General features: G+C 45.0%; 1 protein-coding gene across 4 annotated transcripts in view; it reads left to right on the forward strand.

Moving 5' to 3' along the window:
- TENT2 (terminal nucleotidyltransferase 2) overlaps nucleotides 1-15,798 on the forward strand; it is a 377,719-nt gene that overhangs the window by 216,838 nt on the left and 145,083 nt on the right. For 3 of the 4 annotated variants that reach the window (XM_029575592.1, XM_029575578.1, XM_029575571.1), the window contains exon 7: nucleotides 1,249-1,315. The exons of the other annotated variant lie outside the window; for it this stretch is intronic. In XM_029575592.1, the coding sequence (XP_029431452.1) occupies nucleotides 1,249-1,315 (67 nt within the window). The remainder of the gene's footprint in view (nucleotides 1-1,248; nucleotides 1,316-15,798) is intronic. 4 annotated transcript variants of the gene reach the window in all.

Genomic DNA, 15,798 nt, shown 5'->3' on the forward strand with positions numbered 1-15,798 from the left:
CCGAAACATATCACATACCTCCTCCGGTCTTGCTGCTGGGTTCGCCTCTCCAATCTGCCGAGCATTTCGAGCATTTCTCATTCGAGCATTTCTCATTCTGCTTCTCAACCGAATGAAAAACAGCGTCAGAGCAATAATATACATGTTGTCCATGGCGCTGTCCGGTACGAAGCTGACTGAACTCCACACTAACGCCAGGGTCAGGGTAGGCGGTAAATATGCAGGTTAAAGACGCGGCAAATAAGCTGGTTAAAAAGGCGATAATCTGGGCACACGTTACTGTATCGGAGGAAATAGCTAAATTGATCATTAACATATATACATGCGGCAGGCGGAGATGGATACGCGTTTATTTCGGCAAGCGGTAAGGACGCGTAAAACCGGATACTGAATCGCGAGTTCGCCTTACACGTCCAAAATGTGTGTCCAAAGCGGGTTAAAAACAGGTTAACCGCGGCCGCGCTTTACTGTATCGGCCCGAAAGTGTAAAGATTGGTTAGAATGAGTTATTAGCAAGAACCCTGAAAGAGCAATTGGAGAAGAGAATAACCTGTTAATAAGCATAGTAGCAAAGCCCAGGGAGGGAATAATGGCTAGAAGAACCAATTGTTGAATAGTATGAAAAGCAGTGGAAAGGTCCATTATGATGAAAATAGGAGAGCAGGAAAGTGAAGCTAATGGGAAGCTGACTGACTGAACAGAAGGAGAAAAAGAGATTCAGTGGAATTGGTATAAAATCAGATTGAAAATCTATTGCATCAGTTGATTGAATGAAGTGAATAAGGCTGTGATAGTAAATGTAAAAGATTACAGAGAAGGAAGGGAAAAACAAAAATGGGTTGGTAATTAGAGAGATGCAGGATCCAAGTAAGATTTCTTATGACGGAGATAAACCACAGCATATTTGTTAATTCTTCTGGTTTTAGCTGAGCAATGTTTCTATATTTTTAAGGGACAGAGAACTTAATCTCACCAGTTTATTATCATGCACTAATATAAATGTATATCTAAGTCATATTTATTTTTTAATTGAATCTCAATCAAAATTGTACTTATTTAACTGCATGTGGTTTAGAAATCTGTTTCTCTTTATTTTTATAAAAAATATGCATTCACATGCATATAATTTAGATTATGTAATTCTATTCAAAGGAGAATGCATGTTTTGTCAGTCATTATGCATTATATGTTTGTTTAATAAATGTCTATATGGTATGAGATTTTATTATAAATCTTTGTTTTTATCAGCTTACATTGAGAGACCTCAGCTGATTAGAGCAAAAGTGCCAATAGTGAAGTTCAGGGATAAAGTCAGGTTAGTACTTTTCTTCCTGTATGTGCTTTCTGTAATTTGTATTGCATTTACACATTAAGGGGGTTATTTTGTAACATCCAAAATACATTTTGAATCAAATATGCACACATTAGACCAATTTTCAAACAAGGTATTTATGCACTTTCCCTTTAAATATTATCCCAGCAAAATTGCGTGTGCACATTTACACCAAATTTTTGCAGGCAGTTTTTTTCAAGGAAAAGTATGCTCATTCTTTGGAATATGCAAAAGTATGTGTGTAATTGCTTCTCTGAGGACAAGCAAGTCCTCACATATGGGTGACATCAAATGGAACCAGGCACAGAAATTTGACTTCAAAAGTTTCTAGAAATTTTGAGCATGCATTACAGGAATGTTTCCTGCTTGCCAGGGAATTATTTTGCGTCCAGGAGTACATGCTTTTTATTTTGGGGGCTCCTGCAGTCTTCTTTGCACCCTTAGTTGCTTTAAGAATAATTCAAAACTATAAGTTTTCCTATTTTTCAGCTGCCACAAGGTGCACTGGCATTGGTGTATCAAGACAGCATCTGTCATGTTTTTCAACATTGAGGCATTTGATTTTGCTTAATTTTTCAGTCTATACTACGAAAGGAGGAGAAAGCCCTTGTGCAAAAGGGTTGTCTTTATCATGCATCCTCATGATAAATGTGGCTTTTGCCCAAAGGCCAACCACAACATCCTGGGGTGTCCCCTCTGAACAACTATGACCCTTAGAGGGTGTCGTTCCTGGCTTTTCCATATAGAAAAGCACCAGGTGTCATAAGTCTCTGGCTCATCAGTTCAGTATTGGAAGTATAAATGTCAAGGGACCCAAGAGCTGCACTAACTGCTAATGGTACATTGACATCAGGAGGGCATTGATCCCCTTTTGTATTGAGCCTGTCTCTTCAGTTCCTATTGTCTGACTCCTCCCACCAAAAGAGTGAAGAGTTCTGCTTCCTTGGTACCAGCATTGTGGAGATTTAATGATATGCATTGGGTGAAGGTCAAGAAGCATCTGCATCTGTCTCCATTAATGAACTATTTTCTGAACTGCTTTTAAATCCCCCAAATTCCCATAGAGAGGAAAACTCATCCTCCATGCATTCCCAGGAATCACGTTAGTCTCCGAGGGTTCAAGGTATCAGTCATTGATACATTTCTGGTATCTCAGGAAGGACATGGCTGCTTCTCCCGCTTCCTACACTGTATTGACATCAGTGGTTTTTAAGGAGTTGCTGGATGTTAAGGTCCAGGAGGTGTTGATTAACAAGATGCAGAGCATCAGTGCACTGGCATTGATGGCATTGGTGTCTCTGCAGATAGACATGCAGCCCCTATTGGAAACCCTCTTGATACCTGGCAGAAGGGCCCAGATAATTGTTCCTGGAGGAGAATAGACATGGAGAACTGTCACAATAATGTTAATCTCCAGCCCATCAGGCAGGATGTTTCACCAAGGTGCAGGAGTTCATCAGGGTCCCAAAAGACAAGTTCTGTCCTCTGAGGGCTTGACTGCTAGCTAGGTCAGGTCAAGGTCCACATCCCCAGTATACCAGGTGAGCTCAGACTCTGAATACATATGAGGTACGATTATGGATCTGAGGCTTAAAAGGAGGGATCAACAGGTCTTCTTGAAGATGCATCTTTGCCACAGGAAAGGAGATCTTCCCCAGAAGATCTCTACTTAACCATTTTTGTCAAGCAAATAGTGGTGGCCATTCCTCCTTTTGCAACATAAAAGGAAGCGTCCAGGGCAAAAATGCTTGACATCTTCCAGTCTGTGAAACCTCCAAAGGATATCGTGTCTGTGCTCGTCCATGAGATTTTTCAGGAGGCGCAGAAGGTGTGTGGGAGAATAGGTTAATATGTAAGAAAAAATAGCAAGTACGTTAAAACGAGGGCAAAAAACTTTTTTTGTTTTGATAGCAATAGATAGATGTGCAAAAGTGACATTGTGAGACTCGGAGGTGAAGTAGAGGAATATGTAGAGGCTGGTGAGGAAAAAACAAATTTGCTTAACAAATATGTTTGGTGGCCAGTAGCAGGACCACATAAAACAAACAGAAATCTATTGTAAATGAGGTAAACCTTAATTGTTTGTCAGAAAAGTGTGTTCATGAGGAGCTAACTTAACTTAAAATAGATAAGATGATGGGGCTGGATGGGATATATCAGAGGGTACTAAGGGAACTTAGAGAAATTTTGACAGCTCCACTGGCTGATCTTTTCAATGCTTCTTTAGAGTCAGTAGTTCGGAGGACTGGAGGTGGCCATAAAAGTGGATATAAGGAAGGAGGCTGTGAACTAATGCTGGTTAATTTGACCTCTGTGGTTAGCAAATTAATGGAATTGTTGGTAAGACAGAGGTTTGGATAAGTTCTTGGAGGAGAAGTCCATTAATGGCTATTTTTCAAGTTTACTTGGGGAATAGCCACTGCTATTAATTGCATCAGTAGCATGGGATCTTCTTAGTGTTTGGGTAATTGCCAGATTCTTGTGGCCTGGTTTGGCCTCTGTTGGAAACAGAATGCTGGGCTTGATGGACCCTTGGTCTGACCCAGCATGGCAATTTCTTATGTTCTTATGATAATGCAGTTTCTGGAATCCATTGGATTGCAAGATCTGAAGCAATATGGTTTTACCAGCGATAGATCTTGTCAGACAAATCTGATCAATTTCTTTGAGTGGGTGACCAGAGAGTTAGATCAAGGGAGAGCGCTAGATGAGGTGAACTTGGATTTCAGTAAGGTCTCTGAGACCTTTCTGTATAGGTGAATTATAGAGTATCCTTAGAATGGACCCTAGAATGACTAACTTGGTTAGAAACTGGCTAAGAAGGAAGTTACAAAGGGTAGCATTAAATAGAGTCCGCTCTCAGGAGGAGGGCATTACTATTTATTTATTTGTAGAGTTTTATATACCGTTATTCGGTAGAGCCATCATAACGGTTTACAAAATATGTAATTAATTATCATACAATCAATGGAGTTAACATAGTAGTAGGGAACAGTAGAGTTTTGTGAACAATAAAAAACATTTTTTTCTTAGTAGTTGAAAAACAGAGTTGTGATGAGAACATTTTCAAAGAACTTAACGTATCAAGTGAGAGAGCAGGGATGGGTGAAAGAGGAGGGTACATCAGGAGAGCATGAAGGAGGAGGACTATGTTTGTGAGTTCTGTTGAGGGTGGGATGATCAGGTGTCAGAATAGAGTTTGCGGAATAAAAATGTTTTTAGGTCTTTTTTAAATGTTTTCAGGATGTGTTGGGTCCTCAGTTCTTTGGGTAGTGTGTTCCAAATTAGTGGTGTGCCTCAGGGATTGGTCCTTGGTCTGGTTCTTTCTACATCTTCATGAGCGACATTGCAGAAGGATTGTTGGGAAAAGTTTCTTTGCCTAACAGAGTAGACAGCCAGGAACGTGTGAAAAATATGAAGTGGGATCTAGCAAAGCTTGAAGAATGGTCTAGCAGCTAAGATTTAATGCTAAAACAAAATATAGAGTAATGCATTCAGGATGCAAAAACCCAAGGAAGAGGTACAATATTGAGGGTGAAATTCTTCTAAGCATGAAGAAGAGAGCAGGGTCTTGGGGGGGTGATCGTATTTAATGTGGTCAAACAAGTGGATAAAGTAGTGGCAAAAGCCAGAAAGATACTTGGTTAATTAGGGAGAGAAATGGTCAGCAGAAAAAGGGAGGTGACATTGTCCCCATTGAGACTTCTTTTGGAATACTATGTACAATTCTGGAGACTATAATTTCAAAAGGATATAAATCAGTTGGAGTCTGTCCAGAGGATGGCTACTAAAATGGTCAGAGGTATCATTCTAAAGCATATGGGGACAGGCTTAAAGATCTAAATGTACACCCTAGAGGAAAAGTGAGATAGTTGGCAATTGTAAATCTGACTGCCAATAATAAATGCCCTACCAATTTTCACTGGAATCCCGGAGCCTGCCCATCTACTTAATAGACCCAACTTCAGGCAAGAAATGCAAGATATTGGCAATCTCCTGCATGATCTCCATCCAGAAATGACAACCGCTTTGACACTGCCACCTCATGTGCAAAAAGATTTCCACTTCTCCACACCCCTTCCAACAGATATTAGTTGTACTCGGAAATAGTTTCATAGTAAACTAAGGTACAATAGGGTCTATGTAAGCATAGTAAACTAAGGTACAATAGGATCTATGCACCCTCTTAGCACACATTGAAATATTGTGTGGAGATTGCTATATATACTTCCAATCTTTGGAATCTAGTTCAGTACCTAAATCAGCATTCCAGGCTTGAGGTGTATTTTGCCCAAATTTACCTTCAAGGAGACCTTTAAACATTATCGCTATGCCTCGCCTACGAACATCAGGATCAGTAACTAGTGGATATGTCTGGCAAAGCTTTCCCTCCGAGGCCCTTTTCACCTGCAGGTATTGGACAAGATTTTCCAGAGAAATATAAAAGTCTTCATCTAATTCCTAAAAGGACTGCATTCCTTAGTCTCCCCATAAATGCCCTAAAGTGACCAAATCCTGCTCCTTTCAAGCCTTGAAAACATGTGTTTGAATTGTGATATAGGCAAGAGCCCCCCATCTCCTTTATCAAGGAATATGAGAGCCTGCTGCCAAACAAGAAGAGTGTGCACCAAAATTGGGCTAATCCTACAATTATGCAGAGAGGCTAGAGATAGATTTGGCAATGCTCCCCTTTCTATTGTTTCCATTTGCTTTCTTTCCAATGGCAACCAAGAAGTATTAACCTTCAAATCCAATTCTGTAAACAAACTAATTCGGCAGCCCAATAGTAAACTTGGAGATTAGGCAGAACCAACCCCCATTTGCTGCTTGCTAAGCCCTAGCTGACTAAATTTAATGCAAGCCGGCATACAGTTCCAAATAAACTTACCTATCCAACTAAGCAAGTTCGAGAAAACCTGTGCTGGAATAGTACAAAGAACATGCTGGAAAAAGTACAATAACTTGGGTAAATTTTTAGCAAACTAATTCTGCCTGCCCAAGTAATGGGTAACTCTCCATTTCAAAACATTTTTGCTTAATCTTCCACAACAATTTGCCAGAGTTTCTAGTATAATGAGAATCTCTAGGGAAGTGAATCCTTCACTCGCTTTTTGAAAGGCTGAGAAGCACTCAGGGGGAGGCACTTTTGGGTCAACCGGATATATCTCAGACTTGTCAACATTAACTTTATACCCTGAGAGTGCACTATATTTTTCAAGCAGAGATGTGACCCTGATAAAATGGGTTCCGACAAGTAAATTAAAATATCAGCATATAATATTTTTTCTTCCTGCCCCTCCACGCCAGCCAGTGCCCACTAATACCAACATATTGTCGGACTGCCTCAGCAAGTGGTTCTGTAGCTAAGTCAAGTAACAGGGGAGAAAGAGGGCAGCCCTGTTACATACCCCGAGCAATGTTAACAGAAGGAGATAGCAAAACATTAATCAGTAACTGAGCTCAAGGTCATTCATACATAGCCTTAATCCATCCCAGAAATCTCCCAGATATTCCAACATAGCCCAGCACTTTAAAGAGGAAAGCCCAGCTCAGCCTACCAAAGGCTTTCTTAGCATCTAAAGATATTACCAGGACCGGTTGCTAGATGCAATATATTAAAAAGACACCCTACCTTTCACAAAACCAGTTTGTTCACTGTGCACAAGATTCGGCAGAATAGGTTCTAATTGCAATTATAAATTTTGTCATTAATTTTGATATCTGAATTAAGTAATGATATGAGTTGGTAAGAACCACACTCTTGCACATCTTTGCCCTATTTGTGTATTAATGTAATTACAGCATCTGCCAATATGTCCAGCCCTGAACCCCTCTCTTGCCTCCCAAAAAAGAAAGAGGAGAAAAGGTGCAACAGGATAGAAGTTTTTTTTTTTTTATAGATCTCCATTTGAAACCCATCAGGGTCAGGACATTTCCCATTAGGGAGTTTATTTCTTTATTTATGATTTTTTTTTTTTATATACTGACGTTCAATAACAGATATCACATTGGTTTACAATAACGTACAGAAAGTATTTCCCTATCCCCTAAAAGGGCTTACAATCTAAAATTAAAAGTTTAATAGCATCCTGATTCTCCAGCGTTGAATAGGAGCAGTAAACACCACTATTTGGCCTTCTCATAACTGTGGTAAGCGCAAATCGACTAGAAATTTATCAATGGCATCCCCACAGACATTCGGAGATATATGTTCTTTCTTCTAGGACAAGCAAGGTGGTAGTCCTCATGTGGGTGACATCATCAGATGGAGTCCAGCACGGAAAACTTCTGTCAAAGTTTCTAGAAACTTTGGCTGGCACAGTGAAAGTGCCCAGCATGCCACTATCCACGTGGGATCTCTCTTCAGTCTATTCTTTTCAGCGGAGCTGCCATCTCATGGTTCTGGAGCTCGTGCTCTTTTTTTGCAGGGAAACACTCCACAAAGTGTGTATTTTTTCAAAATCTTCCTGCGCTGGGTCTCTCTCAGGTCCCCCTTCACTTTTCTCTGTCGATGAGTTTTTTTACTTTTTCCTCTCCTCTGTATCCGCCTGTCGTTATGTCCTTGCGTTCTTCTGTGCGCCTCAGGGTGGCCTCGGGCTTCCATCATTGCCCCCACTTCTCTCAGACTATGTCCCTAATGGTTCCACATGATGTGTGCATCCTGTGCCTGGGGGCATCATACGATGTTCAGGGCTGCGAGTTGTGCACTTAGATATCCAGAAGGACCACTGTGCCCAGCTGGACAAGATGGAGAAGGTTTTGGAATCAGGTAAGTCTGATCCTTCCAACCCAGCATGGGATAGGAGGCGATGTCCTTTCGTGGATTACAAGCTGGTTAAAAGACAGGAAACAGAGAGTAGGATTAAATGGTCAATTTTCTCAGTGGAAAAGGGTAAACAGTGGAGTGCCTCAGGGATCTGTACTTGGACCGGTGCTTTTCAATATATATATAAATGATCTGGAAAGGAATACGACGAGTGAGGTTATCAAATTTGCGGATGATACAAAATTATTCAGAGTAGTTAAATCACAAGCAGACTATGATACATTACAGGAGGACCTTGCAAGACTTGAAGATTGGGCATCCAAATGGCAGATGAAATTTAATGTGGGCAAGTGCAAGGTGTTGCGTATAGGGAAAAATAACCCTTGCTGTAGTTACACGATGTTAGGTTCCATATTAGGAGCTACCACCCAGGAAAAAGATCTAGGCATCATAGTGGATAATACTTTAAAATCGTCAGCTCAGTGTGCTGCAGCAGTCAAAAAAGCAAATAGAATGTTAGGGATTATTAGGAAGGGAATGGTAAATAGAACGGAAAATGTCATAATGCCTCTATATCGCTCCATGGTGAGACCACACCTTGAATACTGTGTACAATTCTGGTCACTGCATCTCAAAAAAGATATAGTTGCGATGGAGAAAGTACAGAGAAGGGCAATCAAAATGATAAAGGGGATGGAACAGCTTCCATATGAGGAAAGGCTGAAGAGGTTAGGGCTGTTCAGCTTGGAGAAGAGACGGCTGAGGGGGGATATGATAGAGGTCTTTAAGATCATGAGAGTTCTTGAACGAGTAGATGTGACTCGGTTATTTTCACTTTCGAATAATAGAAGGACTAGGGGGCATTCCATGAAGTTAGAAAGTAGCACATTTAAGACTAATCGGAGAAAATTCTTTTTCACTCAACGCACAATAAAGCTCTGGAATTTGTTGCAAGAGGATGTGGTTAGTGCAGTTAGTGTAGCTGGGTTCAAAAAAGGTTTGGATAAGTTCTTGGAGGAGAAGTCCATTAACTGCTATTAATCAAGTTGACTTAAGGAATAGCCACTGCTATTAATTGCATCAGTAGCATGGGATCTTCTTAGTATTTGGGTAATTGCCAGGTTCTTGTGGCCTGGTTTGGCCTCTGTTGGAAACAGGATGCTGGGCTTGATGGATCCTTGATCTGACCCAGCATGGCAATTTCTTATGCCATTGATGCCCAAGGATCGGGGGAAACCTTTCACCCCTTCGGTATCTCTTTCCCTGGGCACTTTGGGTGAGGGGGGAGCACCAGAGATCGGCTGGCGTCAGTTTCTTCTAAGTCCCAGACCTCTGGATCGTCATCTTTGTCCTTGGCGCCGGGGAAAGACCGGGCCGAACATTGTAGGAGATCTCAAAAGCACTGCCATCGGTCTCCATCTTCACGCAGTGTGGGACTCTGGTTGGCCTTGGCGCTTACCACCAAAGCAGCCACAGTGAGAGGAGGCCTCACCCCCCATTGCATCCTGTGGCCCAGGGCTGTCTACACCAATCCCAGTGTCTGGCGTCGATCCTCCTTGGCATTCCGAGGAGAAACTGGCAGCCTATCCTTTCATCAGAGGCTTTTGAAGCGGAGCTTGAGCATAAAGTGCACCTGGCGATGGTACGTGCTTTGCGAGACAGGGAGCCAGAGCTCCCGCCACCAGTACCAGTGCCTCCCTCAATGCCAGTGTCTTCACTGGTGCCCACGCCAAAGCCAGGATTCTCGCCGGCGCTGGTGGTACTTGGGTTGGAACCATTATTAAATCGGCTCAATGTCCTCTGTGTCCTCCCAACTCAATTGGTGCCAGCACCCCGTGATCTTTTGGTGCGCCTAGTGTTCCCCAGCCTTTCTTCCCCAGTGAACTCGATGAACCTGAGGGTCCTTATGACCCTTGGGGAGACAATACTCCGATGGTTCTTCTGTGGATTTGAATGGTCTTCCCTCAGATCTGTACCCCTCAGTGGAGAGGCGTTGATCTCCGCCGGAGGACCTAACTTTCGCGTGGTTCATCATCGCTATGGCGGAGGCCATTCCCTTCCAACTTATGACGGCAGAGGATGCCTACCATAAAATGCTGGAGATCCTCTAGTTTGTGGATGCCCCGAAAGAGGTAGTGGTAGTCCCCGTTCATGAAATCTTTCATGAGCTGCTTTTCTGACTACAGGGGCACCCTGCTCTGGTGAGCTGATGGGGTGTATTTGGTGCAGCTGACTATTGGTTTGAGAAGCATCAGCTCCCCCACCAGTCAGTAGAGGTGGAGACTGTGCTAAAGAAGCCGAAGAGGTAAAAAATGCATGCCTCTGCTCCCCCTGGCAAAGAGCACAGGGCGTGGGATGCTATGAGTAGGAGGGTATTTCAGGGCTCCATGTTGATAAGTCCATATTGCCTCCTACCTGATATGACCCAATATACCCTTAATCTCTAGAAGCAGGTCCAGGAGGTTGCAGATAGCCTACCCCAACGGCCCAGGGCGCCCTTATGTCCATTGTTCAGAAGGGCTTGGAGTGTGTAAAGCATGAATTGTGGGCTACCTATGAAGTCTTTGAAAAGGCAGGCCGAGTTGTGGTTGCTGGCATTTCTGCGAAGCGTCTTGCTTGGCTCTGTGCCTCGGACCTTCGTTCTGAGGTTCAGGAAAGGCTGGCTGACTTACCTTGCACCAGGGATAACCTTTTTGGTGACAAGGTAAAGGATACTGTCGCACAACTGAAGGATCACCAGGAGACACTTAGCGTCTGTTGGCTGGTGTGTCTGCTTCCCCGTCCTCATCCAAGAGATCCTTGAGACTGGGTCCTCGAAGACCATTCTACAGGCCAAGAAAGTATTCTCCTCCCGCCCCTCACTCCCACCTGCAGCAGGTCAATTCTAGGGGCAGATCTCGGCAGCAGTGGAGCCCCAAGTCTCAGCACTGCCTCAGACTAGCCCTGCTACAGGGTTTTGAAGGGCAGGGGTTTCAACCACCAGAGGGCCCAACGGTTGGGGGCAGTCTCTAGTTCTTTGCAGACCGATGGTTGTCTGTGACTTAGGACCAAAGGGTCCTGGCTATCATCCGTCACGGGTACAGGCTAAACCGCGCAGATGATCCGCCAGATTCGCCCTCATGTCCATTGTGGGATCCTGTCTTGCATCCGGAGCTGTTCCTAGTGGAGTTCTCAGCCCTCTTAACAAGCAGGGCTGTGGAGCCCGTCCGTTAGGGCCAGCAGGGTCGGGGGTATTTACTCCCATTATTTTTTGATTCCAAAGAGAACAGGAGGCCTCCGCCCCATCCTCAACCTGCGAGCCTTGAACAGATTTCTCAAGAGAAAAGTTCAAGATGGTATCCCTGGGCACACTGATTCCCCTCCTGCAAAGAGGGGACTGGCTTTGCTTCCTCGACCTTCAAGATGCATATGCACAAATTGGAATCTTCCCAGGTCACAGGAAGTATCTCTGCTTTGTGGTAGGCCATCATTTTCAGTACCGTGTGTTCCTGTTCAGCCTGGCCTCTGCATCGTGGGTCTTCATAAAGTGTCTGCCTGTGGTTGGGGCCTATTTGTGCCAGCAGTGGATACAGGTCTTTCCATACTTGGATGATTAGCTGGTCAAGAGCAGCACCCAGGCAGGGCTTTTCAGTCACTTTGCCACACCATTCGGGTTCTGGAGTCCCTGGGATTCCTGATCAATTACATGAAGTCTCATCTTAATCTGTTGTCACGGCTGAACTTCATTGGAGCCGTGATGGATGTGATGCAGGTGAAAGCTTTTTTGCCTTGCGACAGGGTGGACACTTTGATGTCCCTGGTGGGTGAGTTCCAGCGGTACCAGAGGGTATCTGTGCAGCAGTATGCTGCAGCTCCTGGGGCACATGACACCGACCGTCCATGTTATCCATTTTGCCCATCTCCATATGCGCCGGGTCCAGTGGTCCCTGCAGTCCCAGTGGTGTCAGGCCACTCAAGGTCTTCAAATTCGCATTCAAGTCTCCCCTTCTCTCAGGGGCTTGGTGGAGAACTCTTTCCAATCCGGAGTAGGGTGTTCCCTTCCAGGCTGCTCCCACCCAGATTGTGCTTACCATGGATGCATCCCACCTGGGTTGGGGGGCCCATGTTGATGGCCTCTGCACTCAAGGCCTCTGAACCACACAAGAAGCTCTGTGTCAGATCAACTTCTTGGAGCTGCGGTGATCTGGTATGCTCTGTCGGCCTTCCGGGATTGGCTAGTCAACAGGGTGATTCTCATCTGGACCGACAATCAAGTAATGTGGTATATCAACAAGCAGGGTGGTCCAGGTCCTTCCTCCTTTGTCAGGAAGTGGTGCAAATCTGGGCCTAGGCAGTAGCTCAGGGAATGCTGCTCAGAGACATGTACTTGGGCCGTTATGGAGAACGCCCTGGTGGACAGGCTGAGCCGAACTTTCAAACCCCACGAGTGGTCCCTGAAGCGAAGCAGATCAGATCTTCCTTCTCTGGGGGACCCCGGACGTGGATTTTTTTGCCTCCCCCTGCAACAGGAAAGTTACCTGGTACTGTTCCCTGACCAGGTCGGACGGCCAACCAACCAACCATGGACGCCTTTGCCCTTCACCTGGGGACAGGCCTCCTGTATGCGTATCCTCCACTTCCATTGGTGTTGAGAACTCTTGAAGCTTTGCCAGGACAGGGGGCTATGATCCTCATAGCCCCCCATTGGCTGAGACAGGTTTGGTTAACACTCCTGTGTGACCTCTCTTGGCGGGACCCGGTCCATCTAGGAACTGCCCCAGACCACCTCACGCAGGATCAGGGCAGGCTGTGCCAGCCCAACCTCTGAGCCCTATCATGGCCTGGATGTTGAGCGGTTGATCTTGCAAACTCTTGATCTTTCAGAGGAGATGTCCCAAGTCTTGGTGGCTTCAAGAGAGCCTTCCACCAGGAAGTCTTATGCTGTGAAGTGGAGGAGGTTTGCTGTCTGGTGTGAGCAGAAGGGTCTCAACCCCTTTTCCTGTCCTGTCCTGTCCAGCAACTCTTGAATTACCTGCTGCACCTCTTGGTGGCTGGGCTTAAAACAAACTCCGGGTAAATCTGAGTACCATAGGCACCACCAGGAGGTGGACGTTTTGCCCATCTTGGTGCAGCCTGTGGTAGAGCTAGTCATGTGTGGGTTCCTCCAGCTGCGGCCTCCTTTGAGGCCCCCTACAGTCTCTTGGGCCCTTAATGTGATGTTGACCCAGCTGATGAAGTCACCTTTTGAACTGGTGCAGTCCTCTATCCTCATGTATTTGACCTGGAAGGTCATATTCTTGGTACTGATCACATCGGCACACAGGGTCAGTGAACTTACATGTCTTGTGACTTATTCGCTCTACACAAGATTAATCCATGACCGGGTGGTTCTACGCACACACCGTAAGTTCCTGCCAAAGGTGATGACAGATTTCCATCTCAAGCAGTCCATCATCCTGCCTACTTTCTTCCCTGGGTCTCATTCCAGCCAAAGGCAAAAGACGCTGCATACACTTGATTGCAAGAGGGCCTTGGCCTTCTACCTGGACTGGACGGCAGGCCACAGACAGTCCACTCAGCTCTTTGTCTCTTTTGACTCTAACAGACTGGGTGTGACTATTTCTAAGCAGACTCTCTCCACCTGACTAGCGGAACCGCATTTCCTTCTGCTGTGATCAGACAGGACTGCATCTGGCGGGGCCACATCATGACTCATTCTGTCAGGGCCATGGTGACTTCTGTGGCTCACCTGTGTGCAGTTCCAATGGAGGAGATATGCAAAGCTGTGACATGGAGTTCTCTCCACACCTTCGCAGCTCATTATTTGTCTGAACAGGGACGGCCAACGGGATAGCAGATTTCGCCAGTCTGTCCTCAGGAATCTTTCAGCTGTGAACCCGTTTCCTACCTAAAGCCCATGGTTTGAGTTTAGATGGTCCCTGCTGTTACCAACAGCACCTCTGTTGTGCTACTTGGCACCTTTTGGTGTCTATTGGTCCCATTATTTTTGGGGCCAGTCTGTAGCTAAGGATTCTCCCACATGTGAGGACTACCATCCTGCTTTTCCCAGGAGAAAGCAAAGTTGCTTACCCATAAAAGGTGTTCTCCTAGGACAGCAGGATGTCAGTCCTCAGGAAACCCACCTGACACCCCGCAGAGTTGGGTTCCTGTAGTTTATTTTATTTTTTTGTAATCTACTTACGAGGCTGAAGAGACCCTGCGTGGCTAGTGGCATGCTGGGCATGCTTAGTGTGCCAGTCACAGTTTCCCGTGCCAGGCTCCATCTAATATTACCTACATGTGAGGACTAACATCCTGCTGTCCTAGGAGAACACCTGTTACAGGTAAGCAGCTTCGCTTTCTGAGTGCTTCTAACAACTTGTATGTATGTTTGGAGCAATCCTTCTTATGTCACAACTCTAGATCTCTAATACTTCCCTTCAGTAGGTCTGCTGCAGCCCTATGCTGTTCCTGCAGGTGAGTTGCAAAGCTGATAAGTTGACCCCTCAGGAAGGCCTTAAACGCCTCCCATCGTAGAGCAGATGCATTATCGGCCTCCAGATTGAACTCAAAGTCAGAGAGAATTCTTCAACAAGTCTGGAATCTGCTTATCCCTCAACAAAGAGATGTTTAGTCTTCAGGAAAAAGAGCAAGGTTTGTGAGGCTCTACAGCAATCAAAATCTGGATTAGATGATGATCTGAAATTGCGCATGTCAGGATTGTGTTGTCTTTTATTTTAGGGAAAAAAATTGGGAGTACACAAAATCTATTCTGCTATACATAGCATGTTTTGGCAAATAAAACATGTAATCTTTCTCTCCCTGATACTGATGCCACAGTATCTTCCACATTTCTGCCATTATATTTAGACCTCCTCTCCCTGATTTTACCTGTGAGGTCTTATCCATTCTGGGCTCTAGGCACATGTTCTAGTCTCCCACATGCATAAATTTACAAATCCAAACACGTGAATAAAGAGGAGGCAGCAAAACACTGCACGGAGCGGCAGTAGCCACAGTGGCATTCACGGAGCGGGATGCCAGTGGTTGGTGTTCCACCTTCACGGAGCGGAAGGATGGAGGGCTGCCATCTCCAAAAAAACAAAACAAACCAAAAAAAAAACAGGGGTGGGTAAGAGTATGGGGCAGGGGTGTGGCCTGCTTGTTGCAGCGGTTGCTACCCCTAATTGAGCTGGATGTTCACTTGGATGCAGATCCGGCGCTGCTCTCTACATTGGTGGTGGGGTGGAGGGGAATTAGGGCTGGAGGGTACTGGAAGCTAATAGTAACAGGTGGGAGAGGGAAAAAGGATAAAGTGCGTAGCTTGCTGGGCAGACTGGATGGGCCGTTTGGTCTTCTTCTGCTGTCATTTCTATGTTTCTATTTGATCCATCAGTTTACAATAGAACTCCTTTTGCTCAGAGTTTGGACCCTATACATTAACCAGCGTTAATGCCACGTTAAGCAGGGAACAGTCAAGAAGTATGAATCTTCCCTCAGGATCTAGTATGACCTGTGCACCTGCTAAGGAAGGGATTTAGCAATTAAAATGCATACGCCTCTATTTCTGGAGATGTATGATGAGTAATATACTGCAGACCCAGAGTTATTTGAGACACTTGGGTCCTCAGCATAGTTTGAAGAGGATACAAATTGTGCCTATTGGGGTTTCCTAACAAATTGCCCTGCAAAACCTGCTTGATTGGTATCTTAGCATGAG

The sequence above is a fragment of the Rhinatrema bivittatum genome, chromosome 1 (genome assembly GCF_901001135.1).
Source record: "Rhinatrema bivittatum chromosome 1, aRhiBiv1.1, whole genome shotgun sequence".
Taxonomy (NCBI): Eukaryota; Metazoa; Chordata; class Amphibia; order Gymnophiona; family Rhinatrematidae; genus Rhinatrema; species Rhinatrema bivittatum.